This window comes from Lethenteron reissneri, chromosome 17 (genome assembly GCF_015708825.2).
Source record: "Lethenteron reissneri isolate LAM-NWPU_2019-01 chromosome 17, ASM1570882v1, whole genome shotgun sequence".
NCBI classification, from domain to species: domain Eukaryota; kingdom Metazoa; phylum Chordata; class Hyperoartia; order Petromyzontiformes; family Petromyzontidae; genus Lethenteron; species Lethenteron reissneri.
Genome location: NC_083795.1, coordinates 12480735 through 12498528, shown reverse-complemented (window position 1 = coordinate 12498528; position 17794 = coordinate 12480735). Strand labels below are relative to the sequence as shown.

The 17794-nt window shown below is 53.1% G+C and overlaps 1 protein-coding gene across 1 annotated transcript; it reads left to right on the top strand.

The window, feature by feature from the left end:
• Positions 1-10991: 10991 nt before the first annotated feature.
• On the top strand, positions 10992-17255 carry LOC133343503 (early growth response protein 1-like). The gene is made up of 2 exons (XM_061553163.1): positions 10992-11716; positions 13439-17255. The coding sequence occupies exons 1-2, from the start codon at positions 11539-11541 to the stop codon at positions 15199-15201; spliced, it is 1941 nt and encodes a 646-aa protein (XP_061409147.1). The 5' UTR covers positions 10992-11538; the 3' UTR covers positions 15202-17255.
• Positions 17256-17794: the final 539 nt, after the last annotated feature.

The following is a 17794-nucleotide window of genomic DNA, read 5'->3' as shown; positions in this document are numbered from 1 at the left end:
AATATGACCCGCACTCAAGGCCACGATTTCGGTCAGTTACATAGTTGTGCTGCTTGTGCAAAATATGATGGCCCCGTGTAAGCGTACAGAATGCTCGGTCCTGCGCTACTAGCGAGCACCTATTAACAAAACTGCAAACGACATAGACGCACTCCAACAACAAAAGACAAAGATCCCTCGTATCGCCTTAACATACTTTTGGGGCAAGTGCTGTTAGCGAGCACCTTTGACGGCCGGCACGGCACACGCACGGAGCACACCAGGTACTCATTTGAGGCAACCTCGGACTCAGATCATTAATCCGTCACTGGTGTTTGTGGCCATGAGCGAGAACCGAACTCGGGTCACCAGGTTCGTAGCGCAGCGCGCTAACCGCTACACCACCGCTCCCCTTACAGAGAGGCAACATGCACATACGCGCGCACACAGAGGCGCACAAACACAAGAAACACAAATACACATATCCACAGTACAGCCATACAGCACTGACTCTTTGTGGCAAGTGCTATTAGTGAGTGCCTATTAAACATCACAAGAAGACAAAGACAGAGTTCCCCCATTTAGCCTCGAGCAGACTGTTGCAGCAAGTGCTGTTAGCGAGCATCTATTTAGGGCAGCACGGTACACGAGGGAGTGGGTGGCCAACACCACGTTGCCTGCCGCCTTTGTCTGCCCACTGCTGATGTTCACACACCGAACCAGGCACTCATCGACAGCTTGGTCGACGTCGGGCATTCTTTGCGCGGTATAGCGTGGGTGTGTGTGTGTGGTGCGGTGTGAAAACATCGCCACTAAGAAGACAAAGGCGGCCGGGCGTCGTGCTCGCCACCCACCCCTGGTGTGCTGTGCCGGTCTAAATAGGTGCTCAATAACAGCACTGGCCCCAAAAGTCGGTTAAGGCGATACTGGGAATGTTTTATCTTCGTTTGGCCGTCCGCGTGTTTATACATATACATGGAGGAGCGGTGACGCAGTGGTTAGCGCACAGCGCTCCGAACCCATTGACCCGAGTTCGATTGCTGCTCACAATAAATAAGAGTGGCGAATCTTTAAATCAGTCCTGAGCATTCCCCAGGTCGACTCAGTCTCAGACGAGTAGCTGGTGCGGTGTGTAGTAAACAGCAGCACTGGGGAGACAAAGGCGGCCAAGCGTGGTGCTGGCCACCCACCCCCTTTGTGTGCAGTCCCGGCCTTCATATATATGTTCTTGCTATCTTCCCTGCCCCAACAGTCTGTTAAGGCTATACGGGGGGGGGGGGGAGGGGCTTTGTCTTCATACATCTGTGAGTTTGTATGGATGTGTATATTTGTGTGTGGAGCGGAGACGAGCTCCCTGATCGGTTAAAACGTCACGCTTTTCGCTCTGAACCCGGCCTGCCGACATTCGAGCTCCCGGTCACGGCTAACATCAGTGGCGAGCGATGTGTGAACTGGTGCTGGCTTCAGCCTTCCACCAACCGGAAGGCGTTCGTTCAGAAGTGTATCGACAAAAGGGGCTGACCACGAGAAAGTTGAGCATGGACATCGCTCGCTCGCTCGCTCAAAACGCGAACACTCGCGCGATTTGAGAGTTTTTGGCAGATTTAAACTTCGATTTAAAGCTTTCGTGACTGCAGGGATTCATCTTCTTGGTTCTTTCGGTAAAGTCACGTAGAAGGGAAGTAATAAAATAATAAAAATAAAACATAATAAAATAATTCTCACGACGTTTCGGCCACAACGCAAGGACGGCTGCTTGCGTTGTGGCCGAAACGTCGTGAAAATTATTTTATTATGTTTTATTTTTATTATTTTATTACTTCCCTTCTACGTGACTTTACCGAAAGAACCAAGAAGATTTAAACTTCCACGCGAAAAGCCACTTCGTTGGGCCATCGTTCGTGGCCAGGTTTGTTTATGCCAAAAAGAAACGAGCTCTACAGCTCGGTGGGCCTTTAGCTGGTCAAGTAAATAATAGTCGGAGGAGTCGTTTCGACCTCCGTGTGTCGAATGAGGACGGCACGCGCGCAAGTGGGACTCCGGGCTTGTCTGCCGAGTGGGGAGAGTCCGAATAGCACGCGGACGTCTCTGCAGCGTGGGGGCGCTGTTGTCTGCCGCATCCAGCAGCGTGGCAGCCGCCCACGGCGTCACGACTCCACATTCCTCTGGACACCAGCAGCGTCCATCTCGGTAACGCCTCGCGTTGGTATGAAAATTTTAAAATAACAAAAAAACGGAAATGGCTCTTTTCTAGTTGTTGCCCAAGGCGAACACGACGCCGGCGTTAACGATGGGGAAAAAAACAGGCTTTGAATGTAGTTTTCATATTTTATTTTTATCCAGTTCATTTATTAAGCTTGGGCAGGACACAGCATGGCTGGGAAGAGATGGCGATGGTCCGACGGTCGAGACCTGTGACAGAATGGCAGCCTTAAGGACAGAGTTGCTCCCGAGACGACGACCAGCGTTGGAGGAGGAGTAACCAGATCAACCTCGTGCGGGAGTGCGATCCTAGGACCATTCATCCAGCAGTGGACAGAGCGTGTCTACACGATGACGCCGCTAATCTCGACCCACAGCAATCCTCACGAACGTGCCTACGACCCCGTACACACGAGAGACGTGGACAGTTTTAACTGGAAACTCACAAGGATGATTGTTGCTGGCCGCTTGGCGTTTTTTTTGGGGGGGGGGTGGGGTGAAAGGCGACTGATGAGCGGGGCCGGTCATCTGTTTGGCGGGCCTAGGTCCAATGGGTGGCAATTCCACATTCCTCACGGCAAGAATCTATCTGTATACGTAGGAAACCACGCACGCGCGTGGATTCAGGTCAGCGTCACATATCCGACCTGTCGCATATCCGCCCTGGTCCAACGAACCGCGCACACACACACACAGTGAAGTTGCTGTGTGTGTGTGCGTGTTCACGATGTATCGTTCCGGCCTTCATAGGTGCTCGCTAACAGCACTTGCCCCCCAACAGAGTCTGTTGAAGGCGATAGGGGAATGTTTGTCTTTGTTCACGATGCAATTGCCATGGTCTGTCGATGTTTCTCATTGCCCGTCTCCACTCGGGGGTCGGCAACTTGCGGCTCCGGTGCCGCATGCGGCTCTGGGAGGATTGCTTCGTGACGTCGTCTCGTATTCACCACACAGTGCATTGCAGCCTTGGAAATCTTGAGTTTGTTACCGAATTGAAAGATTTAAAAAAATTGGCTCTTCTTGTTGTTTTGGTTGCCAATCCCTGGTCTGCGAAACCTTCCGTCCCGCAGCGAGGCGGATATGCGACAATACTACGATGTACCGTATACAGTATTTTGTTTTCTTTCTCTCTCTCTCTCTACTTCCTTGAGTGACCAAGGGACCTTGTGTTGCGTGGCCAACGGGGTCCGACCAAGCGTGCTTTTGTAAAATAAAACAGCATCGCTCCGACCCCCGACATAGGCACGCACGCACGCGCGCGCGCGCAGGCGCAGGGTATAAGATGCCACGCACGGCTCCCGAGTTAACAATGAAAAGCGAAAACCACAACATCGACCCAAAACATCGCAGCGATGTTTATCTCTGCACATTCGGGCAGCTTTCCCCCACAGCCCCCGCCCCGCCTCCATATACCCCCCCACAACCCCCATCCCACATCCCCCCCACCGCACACCCCGGCGCACCTGAGCAAAGCAATGCTCAGGTGTATGCGGGTCACCGTTTATATCTGTATGGAGCTCACGGCGCTGTGGGTTCAGTGTGTGAGCGAAAGCGTGTGTGTGTGTGTCGTCTTTGTCCTTGTGCGAGCGTGAACTAGTCTGCGTAAGCAGGTCTGTTCTCAGCGTGTGCGTCTGTGTGTTCGATAACAGCACTTGGCCCAACAGCCTGCTAAGGCTATACAGGGGATCTTTATCGTTGTCTTTGTGGTCTGTTCTGTGCGTGTGGGAGCGGGTTTGCGCGCGTGTTTGTGTTATGTCCATGTGTAAACGTGTGTGTGTGTGCGTGTATGTCTGTATGTGCGTGCGTGACCGTGTGTGTGAGCTTGTGTGGTGCGAGTGTTAGTGGGAGAGTGTGTATATGTGCGTTTGTCTTTGTGTGCGTGGCTTCTGTGTGTATGTATGTGCGTGTCTAGGTCAGCGTATGTTTGTATGCGTGTTGTACTGTGTGCGTGTTTGAGAGTATGTTTGTGTGTGTATGTGTACTGTGCGTGTGTTGTGCTGGGTGCTCGTGTGAGTGTTCGTGCGTGCCTTTGTCGATTCACCCTTGGTATCTTGCGCGGTGTGAGCATCATCAACCCGAGGCTACGACACAACCTCCCTTAATAGGTGCTCGCTAACAGTCCTTGCTCAAACAGTCTTTGTCATCGTGCTCGTGTGACCTAAACAACATCAAAAACACCAGGAGCACTCCTGAACAAGAGGCTTGAGACGCATTGATGCTTTCCTTGATTTACAAATATAGATATATGGCCAGATTGGACAGTCTGACGCCTCCAATATTCAATATCGCGCCACTCGCCGGCCACTCTCAACGCAATTTCGCCAGCTGCTCAACTCCAGAAGAGGTCTGTGCACAGATCAGTGGATCCGTGGTACACGGTGCGGACGTGTACACGTAGGAGTACACGTAACGATTAATTTCATGAATCCGGGTCAGAACATATTTGCCCACACGACACAGCACGTCCAGTAAACCATCTCGCTATGGATGTGTCTGCTATTAAAGTTTCGCCCTAAGCCAGTCTACTAATTAGCGAGCCGGAAAAAAAGATACGGCGAGAAATTAAGCCCAGAGTACAGATATTGAGTGCACTTATATACAATGGAACAAACATTGAAAAGTACACAAAGAAGCACGTAGATAATAAGTGTACTTGGAATCACATTGACAGACCGAAAGAGGACCACGTTGATTAGAGAACATAAGCAAATACAAAAAAAAAAACACATTAATTCTATAACACTGTGACCTTAACAGGAAATGTATGTATATAAAAGAGGCCACGTTTCGGATCATGAAGTATCCACTCTCAGGACACGTCACTGATTAGAACAGGCGATGGTCGAGAAGATTGACGGACGTGGCAACCAAGGGATTGAACGCGTCCAAGTGGAGATGGAGCAGTGAAATCATCTGATGTGCATGGGGACGAAGTGGACTATCACATCCCAAGATCGCGTGAGATGTGGCGACGGTTAAGCAGAGGCCTCCATCCAGCAGCTGATTAACCACGGCTGCTAAATTATGTAAAACTATAAACTAGATTTTGTTTCCCCCCCAGGTAAAGGTCCACTGAGCTATGTAGCTCTTTTTCAGAAACGATCTGGCCGCAAATGCTAGCTTAACCAAGTGGCTTATCATGTGGAAATTAATTGCAGCCAAATACTCTAAGCGCATGCTTTCTAAATGTCGAGGGACAAAACCGGAGGACCCGGAGAAAAAACCACGCCACCACGAGGAGGGAGACATACACATCTCAAGTGTGCATCAGGCGTGAGGGTCGGAATCGAACCCACGACCTGCTGTATACCAGGCGAGGTAGTTAACATCTCCTAGCCACTGTGGCGATGAAGGTTAACTGGCTGTCCACTGTCCCGGTCCGGTCACCACGGGCCCTGGCGAAACAGGTTCTACACCGGGACAGGGTCCCCGTATGTGGCCGACCTCGCTCGACAGCTTGAGCCGATGCGAACATCTCCTTCATGAATTAAAAATGAAAGACAAGCCACAGTACAGTCGTGCGATTGCGGCCATGCGATCTAAACTATGGACCCTATAATAAAACCCATAGAGACACATGCAACATAGTGACGCATAGCGACACAGAGGTACATTAAAGACAAGTCACAGTACTGCGATTGTGGGCATGCGACCCAAACTATGGACCATATCGTAAGCCCGAAGAGACACAATAACATGGAGACTCGTAAAACCCCAGAGATACATTAAAAAAAATCAAGCCACCGTATATAGTAGTGTGATTGTGGCCAAGCTACCCAAACTCTGGACAGATAGAGTTAAACGGCTGTAGCCTGCGCTCCTTCACCGGGGGAACAGCGAAGCGACACGAACTTTCTCTCTCTGCTGAAGCCCTCTCGCCGTGGCCGGCAGCAAACATTGACATTCGCATCGAGCTCCTGAACGCATTGCAGCCACCATGCACAATAGTAGAATATAGCCTGGGACCAATGCGACCGCTACAACCCCACTCAGTGGATGCGGTCAGCGACAGACCGCGTCACGCATTGCGAACGAGTGGCCCGTGACCTGACCCGAACGGTGGACCCAGGGCTCTGCCTCCCTCTCACACCGCTGATGATCGAGTTTTGCTGGCTGGCTGGCTGGCAGGACATCGCGTCCGGAGGGACGAACGGACGGTTCGGACTCGTCCGAGGGGATGCTAGTCATAATAATAATCGTAAACGTGTGTCCACAGACGTGTACTTGGGCAAGACGGCCAGGTAAGGGGTCACGGAGAGGCTGAGTCGCTCGTAAAACCGCAAAAACTGGCGGCTCGGAGAGCAGTAAAAACGTCGAGTCGAGCAAAGGTCTCCTCTATTGACACACACGCGACCGTCGCCACTGTACTGATTTGAAACGTGGGAGGAGGAGGAGGGAGATTCGTAACGAGCTGATATCGATTACAATAGATTCGTCGGTTCATGTAAGATCACGCACGACACGTGCACAACGATACATCGTTGATATCTATAAACCCTTCTTTGTCGATAAGTGCGTATAGGATCGACATTTTTTGCAGATTCATAGATAAACGAAACTTTTTATCTTACCACGTATGGCCCACTTAGCTGTATGGATATTTTTCAGAAGCGACCTGGTCACAAATAATAGCTCAACGAAGTAGCTTACCATGTGGAAATGTAGAGCAGCAAAATAAATACTCGAAACGCATGTTGATTCTAAATGTGGAGGGAAATACCGGAGGACCTGGAGAACATGCAAAATATGTAGAGTAATGGGTTCGCGTGAGTCCCGCAGCTACGAGTGGCCGCTACATTTACGACGGTGTTGAACCCCCCCAAAACAACCGATTCTTAACTCAAATTTAATCTCTAATTCGTCAAACCGACATTCATCCCTACTTACAACGAGGAGTGTAGCGGCTATATAAACAAAAAACACATCACAGAACCCTCCTAAACATTCAAATCCCGATTCCGAAATCTTCATAATTAATCGAATCGCGAGGATGGGAGGGAGAATCGTTTCGGGCCCACGATTTGCCTCGGGTTCACTCGCGCGCGCCGCCACCAACGATGCCGTGACGAGCCAGCCGATGCCCCAGCAGTCCGCGTCGGACGCGTGGTATCCACAGTAGGTGCTCGCAAAACAGCACTTGCCCCAACGGTCTATTGTAGTCTACACGGCGGGGGTCCTTCGTCTGTGTACACACGCAGCCAGCTGCCGTTGCAGTGTCGTGATGCGTTGAATTCTGACAACTGGCCATGAATAAAACTTGGAGGTAGAGGCGGCATGGAGATGATGCGCGCGCATGCCTGTGGTGGCATGGAGACACAGAGGAACACGTGGCTTAGAGGAGGTTTCGCAATACGTAAATGTAACGGTGGAGAAACGTGGGATCTGTGGCTTTAAAGTATCTCTGTGGGTTCATTCTCGGCGAAGAGACGCGAGGGGCGATGGCAATTGGGTGAGTTGAACGTCGGAGTGGCAGCCTGAAGTGGGAACGAGCCCAAAGGGACGTCCGTGGCTGAGACGGAGGGAGGAGATCGCCTCGTGTGCACGTGCTGGGTGGATTGTTGCATCTCGCGAAGGATGGATGGCGGCGATTTGGGGAGGCCTTCGTCCAGCAGACATGCTAACAAGTAGACTACGGAGTCGCTTGGTTTACAGAGATACCAACAAGTAGACTAATGGAGGCACGTGGTCCAAACAGCGTACTGATGCTGTATATTCATATCCAGGACCGAGACATTCATGACGCTGTAGTGTCCTATTGTGCCGAATCTCGGCACACAATAGGTTTTACAAAAGTGCATTGTGCCTTGTCAGTAATCCATTGAGACGAGACATCTCTTTGTGAGGGAGACCTGGGATAAAGGGAGGGATATACATCCAGGGAAGGCTACATCCAGAATCAAGGCGATTATTTTTCCCTTCAACAAAAAAAAATGTCAAAGGAATGCCACCAGCCGTGTGATGGTGAGCACGCTGGACTTCCACCCAGCAGTATGACTGTGTTCAGAGTTACTCGGCAGGTCACGTGTGGTGGGATAAACTGGACATCTGTGAAAACGGAGCGTTGGAGCTCACCGTGTTCCTCCAGCATAAATACAGATTCCTGATTCTGAGTATTCGCACCTTTTCAACAAGTCTAGCCAGCGTGGAAGAAGGGTGGGCCAAAGGCCCTTTCTTTAGTGGAGCACTATGCACCAACAGTGGAGAGAGCAAGCGATGTCAGGGCTGCATCTTTATATTGTGTTATTCTTCTGATTGTTATTTAAAGCTAGATGTGTTTTAGGTGTATGCCCGGCGGTCATTGTCTCACGCGCAGTGCAGATTTTGCTCACAGCGCTGCTCCAGCTGGGTATCAATTTAAAGAGAAGATTAATCGAACCCAGGTTGTCGGATTCGTAGGGCAGTGCGCCAAACGCTGCACCACAGTTCGTCCATATACATAACGTATGCATAGGTATCGAGTATACACAAAGACATACCCCTCCCATTGCACCTTCAACAGACCGTTGGGGCAAGTGCTATTAGCGAGCATCCATGTGCGCACACGCACATACAAACACAGGGACACACGCACACATACACCCACCCACCTGCACGCACATACACACCGACCCAAGCACACAGACACACTCACGCGACGCGTAACGTACGCATTGACGAGGTAAGAAAACAAATGTGAGCTCGTCAGCGTGCTGCAAGACTTGTGGTTTACAGAATCTCCGCTCTGTTCCATCTCTCCTCCTCCTGCTGCTGCTGCTTGCACGGGCATTTCCCTGCCTCTCCCACTCTCACCCCCTCCCACTCTCCCCATCACATCCCCCGCTCCGCCGAGCAGAATTCGGATCACGTAGACAAACCCGGAGGCTCCTTTGCCGGTCTCGAACCCAGACATCGGTCCTTAAAACGCGGAATATCCCGACGAGGCAATACGTTGTTTTATTTTCTGTTGACATCGGGTTTTTTTCTCGTTTATATAATCACGCAGCGTCTATTGAGATGCGAACGTGTTTTACATAGACATCGCATCGAATCGAAAGGCTTGCCAAATGCTTGGCTTTTAAGAAGGGGGTTGTTAGCCCGTGACCAATTATGGCAGAGAGTTTAGAATCCGCGTCATTTTCTCCGATAATTATAGGTATGCAAATCTCGCGTGAGTGTGGCTGCACGTCCACATGCTGCTGGCTTGCTTTGAAATCATTGCCACGGAGGGTACGCGCCCTTGCCATAGTGCCGTGCCATCGAAAGCCCGCGACGCGTGCGTCTGGTGTGTGTGAATGTATTGTGTTTGTTGTTATTTGCTGTCTATTTCTGTAGAAGATGCAATGCAGTGCAGGGAACACTCGCGCGCGCACGCGCTCACGAAGATGCACGTACACGCGTGTACACACGCGCACGCACGCACACATACACACGCGCACACGCACACATACACACGCACACACGCACACATACACACGCACACACGCACACATACACACGCACACACATACACACGCGCACGCACGCGCACACACGCGCACATACACACGCACACATACACATGCACACATACACTCGCACACACGCCCACGCACACACGCACACATACACACGCACACACGCACACATACACACGCACACACATACACACGCACACATACACACGCACACACACACGCACACACACGCACGCACACATACGCACGCTCATGCACGCACGCACACACGGGTCCTGTCAGCGCTGATCTGATGCAGCATCTAACAGGGGGTTCCCACATCAGCCATGCAAACGTTGAAAACACAAGAATAATAATAAAATAATTGTCGTGATAAAAAGGTGAAGATTGCCCGATTGCGCGTTATAGAGACTGCAGAGTTTACATAACGATCCTGTTAGCGTGCACGTCTTAAGAGGTGAATGACGGAGCAGATTGTTAATATGTAATTATCCTTGTTTAATCGCCCTTGCATCCCGATGTGTGAGCATTTTAGGCTGAGCTGACCTAGGGGAGACTCAATAAAAAAAATTGTCCTACGCACGCAAATACGCGCATAGATACCGCTACACAAAATCAGTTCATATACACATGCACACACACACACAGATATATACCCACAGCCAAACACGTACACACCGCTGACATACATTCACACAGCGTACACCCTACACACGCACCCCACACACACGGATTCCCTGCGCCCCCCGCTCCTCCCTCCCTCCCCGCTCGCTGCTGGCACGGTGCGTGACGTAGCGGACGTGAGCTCCTTATAAGGATATTTCCGCCCGCGACTCCTCTCGCTGGGTCCCGCGCCCCTGCCGGAACCGACTGCCATATAAGGATCCCGCCCCGTTTCCGGCGCCTAACCATATACGGCCAACGGACTTCCGAAATCGGACGAGCCCAAACGACGAACAGGGGACGGGTGGGGGGGGGTACCGACATAAACGAAAGCGTGCGCGCGGCGTAACAACTCGCCTCTATTTCCATCGACAACAACGACGGCGTCGGTCAGCGACAACGCAGCAGCTCAATGCGATCTATTTCAGCAACGGCGACAAATCTCGCGATTGCCGCCACCGTCTCCAGTAGGCGTATCCTTCCGTACCCCTCCCTCCCCGCCGGCGGCCAGTGGACTCGTCCGCCGCTGCTGGTGGGGGGGGGAGTGGCGCGTGAAGGCGACGTCACGCGCACCGGCGGCGGGTGGGTGGGTGGGGGGAGGCTCGGGCGCGCCGGGGCTCTCGGTGCGCCCGGGCCTCGGGCCTTATATGGGCATCTACGTCACGCCCCGCGTCGGGCGGGGGCCGCGGGTATAAGTAGCGGCCTCGTAGCGCCGCTCGGCTCATTGAGGAAAATTCTCTCGCGGAACGCGGTTGTAGTTTTTAAAGTTTTTAATTCCTCGCTCGCTCGCTCGCTCTTTGACGCGGCGTGCGTGGGTCGGGGTGTGAAGGGGTGGTTGTTGATTGTTGGTTTTCGGGGAGGTTGCTTTTTGGAGGGGTTAGTCGATGCGGTGGCGAGCGGCTTGCAAGCAGCAGCAGTCGTATTTACCAGCAGCAGTTGCAAGGTGTCCCGTCATTTAAGCGCCTTCAAGGGGATAATAATTGATGAAGCGAAACAACGCAACAACAATTCGCGGGACGAGTGTGATAAAATGCGGCCGATTTTTGCACCGTAATAATTCAACAACAACAACAAAAATACCCGCAATCGTCCTTGAAGCGAACAGCGCTAGTTGATTTTACCATAAAAAAAATACGATAATAGCGCATGTTGACAAATCACGCAAACGACAAAAAACAAACGCCACGGCTCGGCACCAGCCGCAGCAGCAGCAGCAGCAAATCAAGGCGAAGCCAACCGAGCAATCGTCCGCCCTGCGGTGATGTCAACCCTCGAGGCTGAGCGGGTCCCCGTGTCTCTCAGCAGCCTCGCCATCTCCCTGCCCGACCTCGCCGAAGCCATGGACCACGGGCAGCAGGCGTCCGAGCCGGCCGGAGGGGAGCCAATGTTCCCCGGAGATTCCGCGGACGCCTACGACCACCTGGGGCTTCAGGGCTCAGGTGAGAGAAAGAGAGAGAGGTGACATGTGGGGTGGGTGGTGGGGGAGTTGACACGTGTAGGTTTTGGGTTTGATGCTGCGCGAACCGAGCAAATTGTCATCCTCCACCCTACGACTTCATCATCATCACCACCCTCTTAATGCGCTCTCCCATGGGATAAGGGGACGTGGAACACGTGGATGATCGAAAGAGATGGAACGAGGACCCCCCCCCCCCGCCGGGGGAGGGAGGAGAGGGGTAATCATTATACGGAATATATTACAGAATGTGGATTGTATTTTGAGTGTTTTCTTTTTTGTATTAACGCATTGCGAATGCTACGCCGGTTTGGAATAAGGTGGAGCTTTGCATCTTAAATATGCGATTGCTACAGAAAGAGAGGAAAAAAAGTTGCATCGTTTCGACTGTATGCGTGCCTTGTAAGCCGGTGCATTGTAAAACGTAGCTAAGTGAAACACCGGGACGCAGTTTTAGGCTCCCATTTGTAATATCCATGTCTACTGTGTGTGTGTGTGCGCTGATGCACGTGTGTGTGTGCTGTTGACACACACACACCGCTGATGCACACGCTGGATGTGAACACGCCTCCCATGTATTGACACATTGAATAACAGGTCCATTAACCATCGCGGATAACAGGTCATTAAAACGTGACGGCAGGTGTTTTTGCGCTGGTTAAAGGGGGGGGGGGGGCGGGGGGTCTTTATTTTGCTCCAATGGACAGCAAAACGCGTCTATTGACCCGCTCGCTCATTCACCTGCGGTGGTGCGTGCACAATGTGCTGCGTTGTGCATAAGCCACGGCTGCAACATGCACGCGCATTGCCGTTTTGGTGTCAATCCACTGCTGGATGAGCGCCTTCCCCGCTCGCGTTATTTTGACCATACTTCACCACGCCGGTGAGCACGGGATTGGTGAAGGCGGGGAGCAGCAGCAGCAGAAGCTATGCACAGTATCCACAATTCGAGCAGCAATACACCACCAATGCTGCAGCACTGATGAATTCGCGTGTTAGCTTAGACGAACAGCAGCCGCAAGTGGTGTGCTTTATGCGATTGGTGCTGAGTGAGTGGGATTGCAACTGGCAATGTCCATAGGTTTGAGAGTGGGGGGGGTAGCGAGAGAGGCGATGATGAGGCATTAACCCCAGGTTCACTCTCCCGAGAGCCGTAAGAGCAATGCACGTGTCACGAAGCGCGCCGCTCATTCCAATCAACACGTGCAGCGGCTCAATAGCCGCGCCGTGCAACGTAACGCAGATTGAATTGTTTTACACAACGCCGCCTTTTTTATGTGTAGGGTTTATATATATATACAGTACGCTAGCTATGGGGGAGCGGTGGTGCAGCGGTTGGCGATATAAACCGTGTGGACCCTGAGTTCGATTCCGGGCCATGGCTGACACATCACTTGATATCTCCACCGGTTCTGGGTGCTCCCTCGCTGCTATCTCCCCGGCGTCATCCCCCCCCCCCCCCCCGCTCCATTCCATCACCGATACTCGCAATGACCACCATGGTGAAGTATGGTCAAACAACCATCATAACCAGCATGCAGCAGAAGCCTTAATCCAGTATTGTAGGACAAAGGGATGTAAATGTACTATTACATAAATACACGGCATGTGTCGTGCGTGCACGTGTGTATGTATGTACGTACTGTACGTGAACCGAATTTGACATGTCCTAACCTATACTGTATCGTGACATGTGCACACGCAGACGCGATGATTGACATCACCGTGAACCCAAAGCTGGACATCTACTCGTCCAGCTTCCAGTGCGGAAACCAGCTGTCGGGCCTGTCACAACCCTTCAACTACATCGCCAAGATCACGCTGCAGGACAACGGCACTGGCATGCAGAGCTGTCTCACCGAACCTTTCTTCAGTTTCCTCCAAAACGCAGCCGGGCTTGCCGTGAGTCAACAGCAGCAACAACAGCAGCAGCAACAGCAGCAGCAGCAGCAACAGCAGCAGCAGCAGCAACAGCAGCAGGGACAGATGCAGTCCATGCAGTCACAGGTGTCTCCTCAATGTCCCAGCGTGTCTTCAGGCTCCCTGTCTCCCAGCGAAGCCGACGAGCTGTACGGCGTCTCGAGCTCGGGCTATGGGGACACCATGGAGTTCACGCCACCCATCTACATGAACAGCCCCATGGTCGGCGGTGGCGGCGGCGGCGGCGTTGGCGGGGGTGGCGGCGGAATCATGCACGCGTATGCGCCTCCTCCCGAGTACACGCTGGCAGGCGTCAAGTGCGCCGACTCGTCCACCGCGTTCACCACCGTGAGCGACTTTGCGCAGATTTTCCCGATGCAGGAACTGGGCCTCCCCGCTGACCTCAAGAGCGTGTTCTCCGAGCACAAGCCGCAGCCGGCGCTTACTCCGCTCAAGGCCATCAAGGCGTACAGCAACCAGAAGTCGCTCATTCCCTTCCCGCAGAAGAGTTGCAGCCCGTACCCTCAGCCAGGGTCAGTCGGCCTCTCAAATGCTGTGCAGCAGCAGCAGCAACAGCAGCAACAGCAGCAACAGCAACAACAACAGCTTCAGCAGCAGCTTCAACAACAGCAGCAGCAACAGCAGCAGCAGCAACAGCAGCAGCTTCAACAGCAGCAGCAGCAACAGCAGCAGCAGCAACAGCAGCAGCAACAACAGCAGCAGCAACAGCAGCAAGCCATGCCACAGATGGCTCAAGCGCCACCGCCGATGGCACCGCCGCGCAAGTCTGCGCAGAGGCACCAGCGCGCCAGCCGGCCGTGCAAGACCCCGCCGCACGAGCGGCCCTACCCGTGCCCGGCGGACGGCTGCGAGCGTCGCTTCTCACGCTCGGACGAGCTGACGCGCCACCTGCGCATCCACACGGGCCACAAGCCCTTCCAGTGCCGCATCTGCATGCGCAGCTTCAGCCGCAGTGACCACCTGACGACGCACGTGCGCACCCACACGGGCGAGAAGCCGTTCTCGTGCGACGCGTGTGGCCGCCGCTTCGCGCGCTCCGACGAGCGCAAGCGCCACACCAAGATCCACGCCAAGCAGAAGGAGAGGAAGGGCAACAAAGTGGACGATGCCGGGCTGCAGGTCTGCGGCGGCAGCGCCACCGCCTCGTCCTCGTCCTCTTCAGTCCCGTCCTCCACCACCTCCTCTTCGACCTCTTACTCGACCTCCTCCTTGACGCCGTCCATCTCGTCGTCGTCATTGTCGTCGTCGTTGTCGACTCCGTTGCCGTCGTCGCTGACGTTGGCGAGCGGCATGCTCTCCTCGAGTGCGTGCGGGCCGATGCAGATCAACTTCGGCACGGCGTCGCTCTCGCTGATGTCCTCATCGTCGGTGACGTCGTCGCTGTCGTCGTCGTCGCTGTCGTCTGTGTCGTCACTGCCCAGCCAGCTGAGCTCGGGGCTCGGCGTGTCGTTCGGCAGCTCGCAGTTCGGGGGCAGCACCCTGTCTTCCCTGCCCTCGGCGTCCATCGTGCCCGTGAGAACGTGCTGAAGGAAGGGAAAGCAGCAGGCCGTGGCGACGGCCTTCGCGTCCGCTCTGTTGTGGTCGTTTGTTCAGTTTTCCCATTTTTTTTGAGTTCTCGTCTCCCACTCGCCGAGAGCCGGGGGGCGGTGGGGGCAAGGCCGCTCGGCCACCCACGTGCCCCTGCCCCTCTGCCTCGACCTTGGCAGCAGCAGCAGCAGGAGGAGGTGACAAAGTCGTGTGAAGACACTCTTGCGGGCAAGACAAGACTCCACGAAGGAGAAGGGGCTCTCCGGGTAGACAGAGACTAAGAGAGGGGAGAAGCAGCGTCGGTGCGCAAGTGGGCGAAGAGGAAGAGAGAGGGTCTAAGAGACGGAGAGAGAATGTAGCCTGGTGGGCAGTGGGCACCGGGTGAAGTTGCACTGCCTGCGCACTCGACAGCTAACGACGCTGTGGAAAGAGAGGCGGAGAAGGGAGGCAAAAGAGACTGAGAGAGTGTCAGCAGCGCACAGTGGCTCCGATGTCGCGTCAATGTCGCATGCGGTTTGTGCACGAACTTTTGAGAACTCTTTAACATCTCCACCGCCACGCGCGCACGTGCGTGCGTACATGTGAACGTGTCTGTGTGTGTGTGTGCGTGCGTGAGTGAATGAATCCGCATCGCGAACCACGCTCAGAGGAAAAGAAGCCAGCTTGTGATCGACGCACACCGCCATCGGCTGCACCCCTAACTCCTCTCGCCCCATGAAAAATCGACGAAGCCGATAGAAACGCAAAATAGGGCTGCAACGATGAACATTTTACCACTGCCTTCGCAGGTACTATCGTCGACTGTACTCGAGTGAAAATGCAAGTCGCTCGGGTCACCCACGTGACCGGTCCTCGCCACAAACCACTTCTACACTTTAAACTTTCGGTTCCTCGAGTGGACGGTTGAATAAAAAAAAAAATCGTCATCATCGTCACGATCATTGATGCACCCTCATCAATTGTCACGCAAAGGTACTCGGAGCCTCCATGGAACTCTATGAGTTGTCATTTTATTTTTGCCGTTTTTTTTATTTTTCTGCCGTCGGCTTTAAGAGATCGTTTTGCCAACTTCACACCAGCCGTGCTGGCGCGCGCATCTACGATCCAGTGCCTCGGAATGGATGGTTAGCGGATCACGCAGAGAGTTGCGTGTGAAACTCCCAAGCATGCTCGCGGTATTCGCGAATCTTTCTACGCGGATTTTTTTTTTAAATCGTTCTTCCCCCCCCACCCCCAAGAGGGGTGTCCTACGGGTTTCTCCCACTCACACAAAACCACTCCTTTATTTGAAAAACAGGAATTGGCCAAAAAATCCCCAGAATACAGCATCCTCGTGAAAAAAAGACTGAGTCTTTTGAGACTCGGAGGCTTTCTTGGATGAATAATTTAAGTTTGTATTATTATCGTCGTTGTTTTATTCCATCGTCCAGTCAGTGATTGTCCGAGTGGAAGCCACTACCCGTGATTGCCATACCCCTCTCCCCCACACACCCCCTCTACACAGTCCTCTGTATATATAACAAAAAAATGTGTATTTTTGTTGTGTACATATTAACTAGACGAAACTAACGCCATGAAATGCACACGGAGACTTTAAGCGGGGAGAGAGAGAGAGTGCGTGCGATGAAGAGACAATTACATTTACACACGAGAACGTAACACGGAAAAAAACACAGCCAAACTTATTTTTGTATGTGGAGATGCAGTATTGTGGCTATGTCATTTGCTATGCCTTGCAGACGCGTGCTGTATTTTTGCTATGCGCGATTGATACGTGAACGTTTTTCTTCTGTTTGGTTCCCCGCAGTTTTGTATTCGCCGCTTTGGGTTTTTGTATAAGCGACCCCCCCCCACCTTCGCCCCCCCCCCCACCTCGCCCCCTCACCTCGCCCCCCACCTCGCCCCCCCCCCCTCCCGCCACACGGCATGAATGTACAATACGGTACGAAGCGACCCCCCCCCTCCCCCCAAATACCCCTTCTTATTGTGTACTGTACATATTTTTAAACAGAAAATATGAAGCAATTGAAAAAATAAAACTAACTCGTAAATGATTTCTATTTCCCTTGCCTCGTGTTTGGAGTGCATTCCGAATGCGCACGCGCGTGCGTGGTGTGGGGAGCGGTGGTGCAAGTGGCAAGCGCACTGCGCTATTGTGAACCCGGCGTTCCGTGTTCGATTCCTTGCTCACGAACGACATCAGTGACGATGAACTGGACCGGTCCTGGGCCTCCACTAGGCCTTAAATGAATACCTAGTGCGGTGTGTGAACATAATTACCAGGGAGACAAAGACGGCCGGGCGTGGTGCTAACCAACCACCCCTTCGTTGGGGTGCCGTGCCGACATTCAAATATGCTCGCTAACAGCACTTGCCCTTAAGTCTGTTAAAGGCTATATGGGGGGGAACTCTTCCTGCAGCTTTTTATCTCGGTTGGTGGCTTCAACGGTTTAAGTCGTCGTCATCCTCACTGCTGGGGAAGGTTGTGCGGGAGTAGGAACAGGTTCGAATATCACTCGCCACTGATGGTAGCCGTGGCCGGGAATCGAACTCGTGGGTCGCCAGGTTCATAGCATAATGCGCTAACCACCGC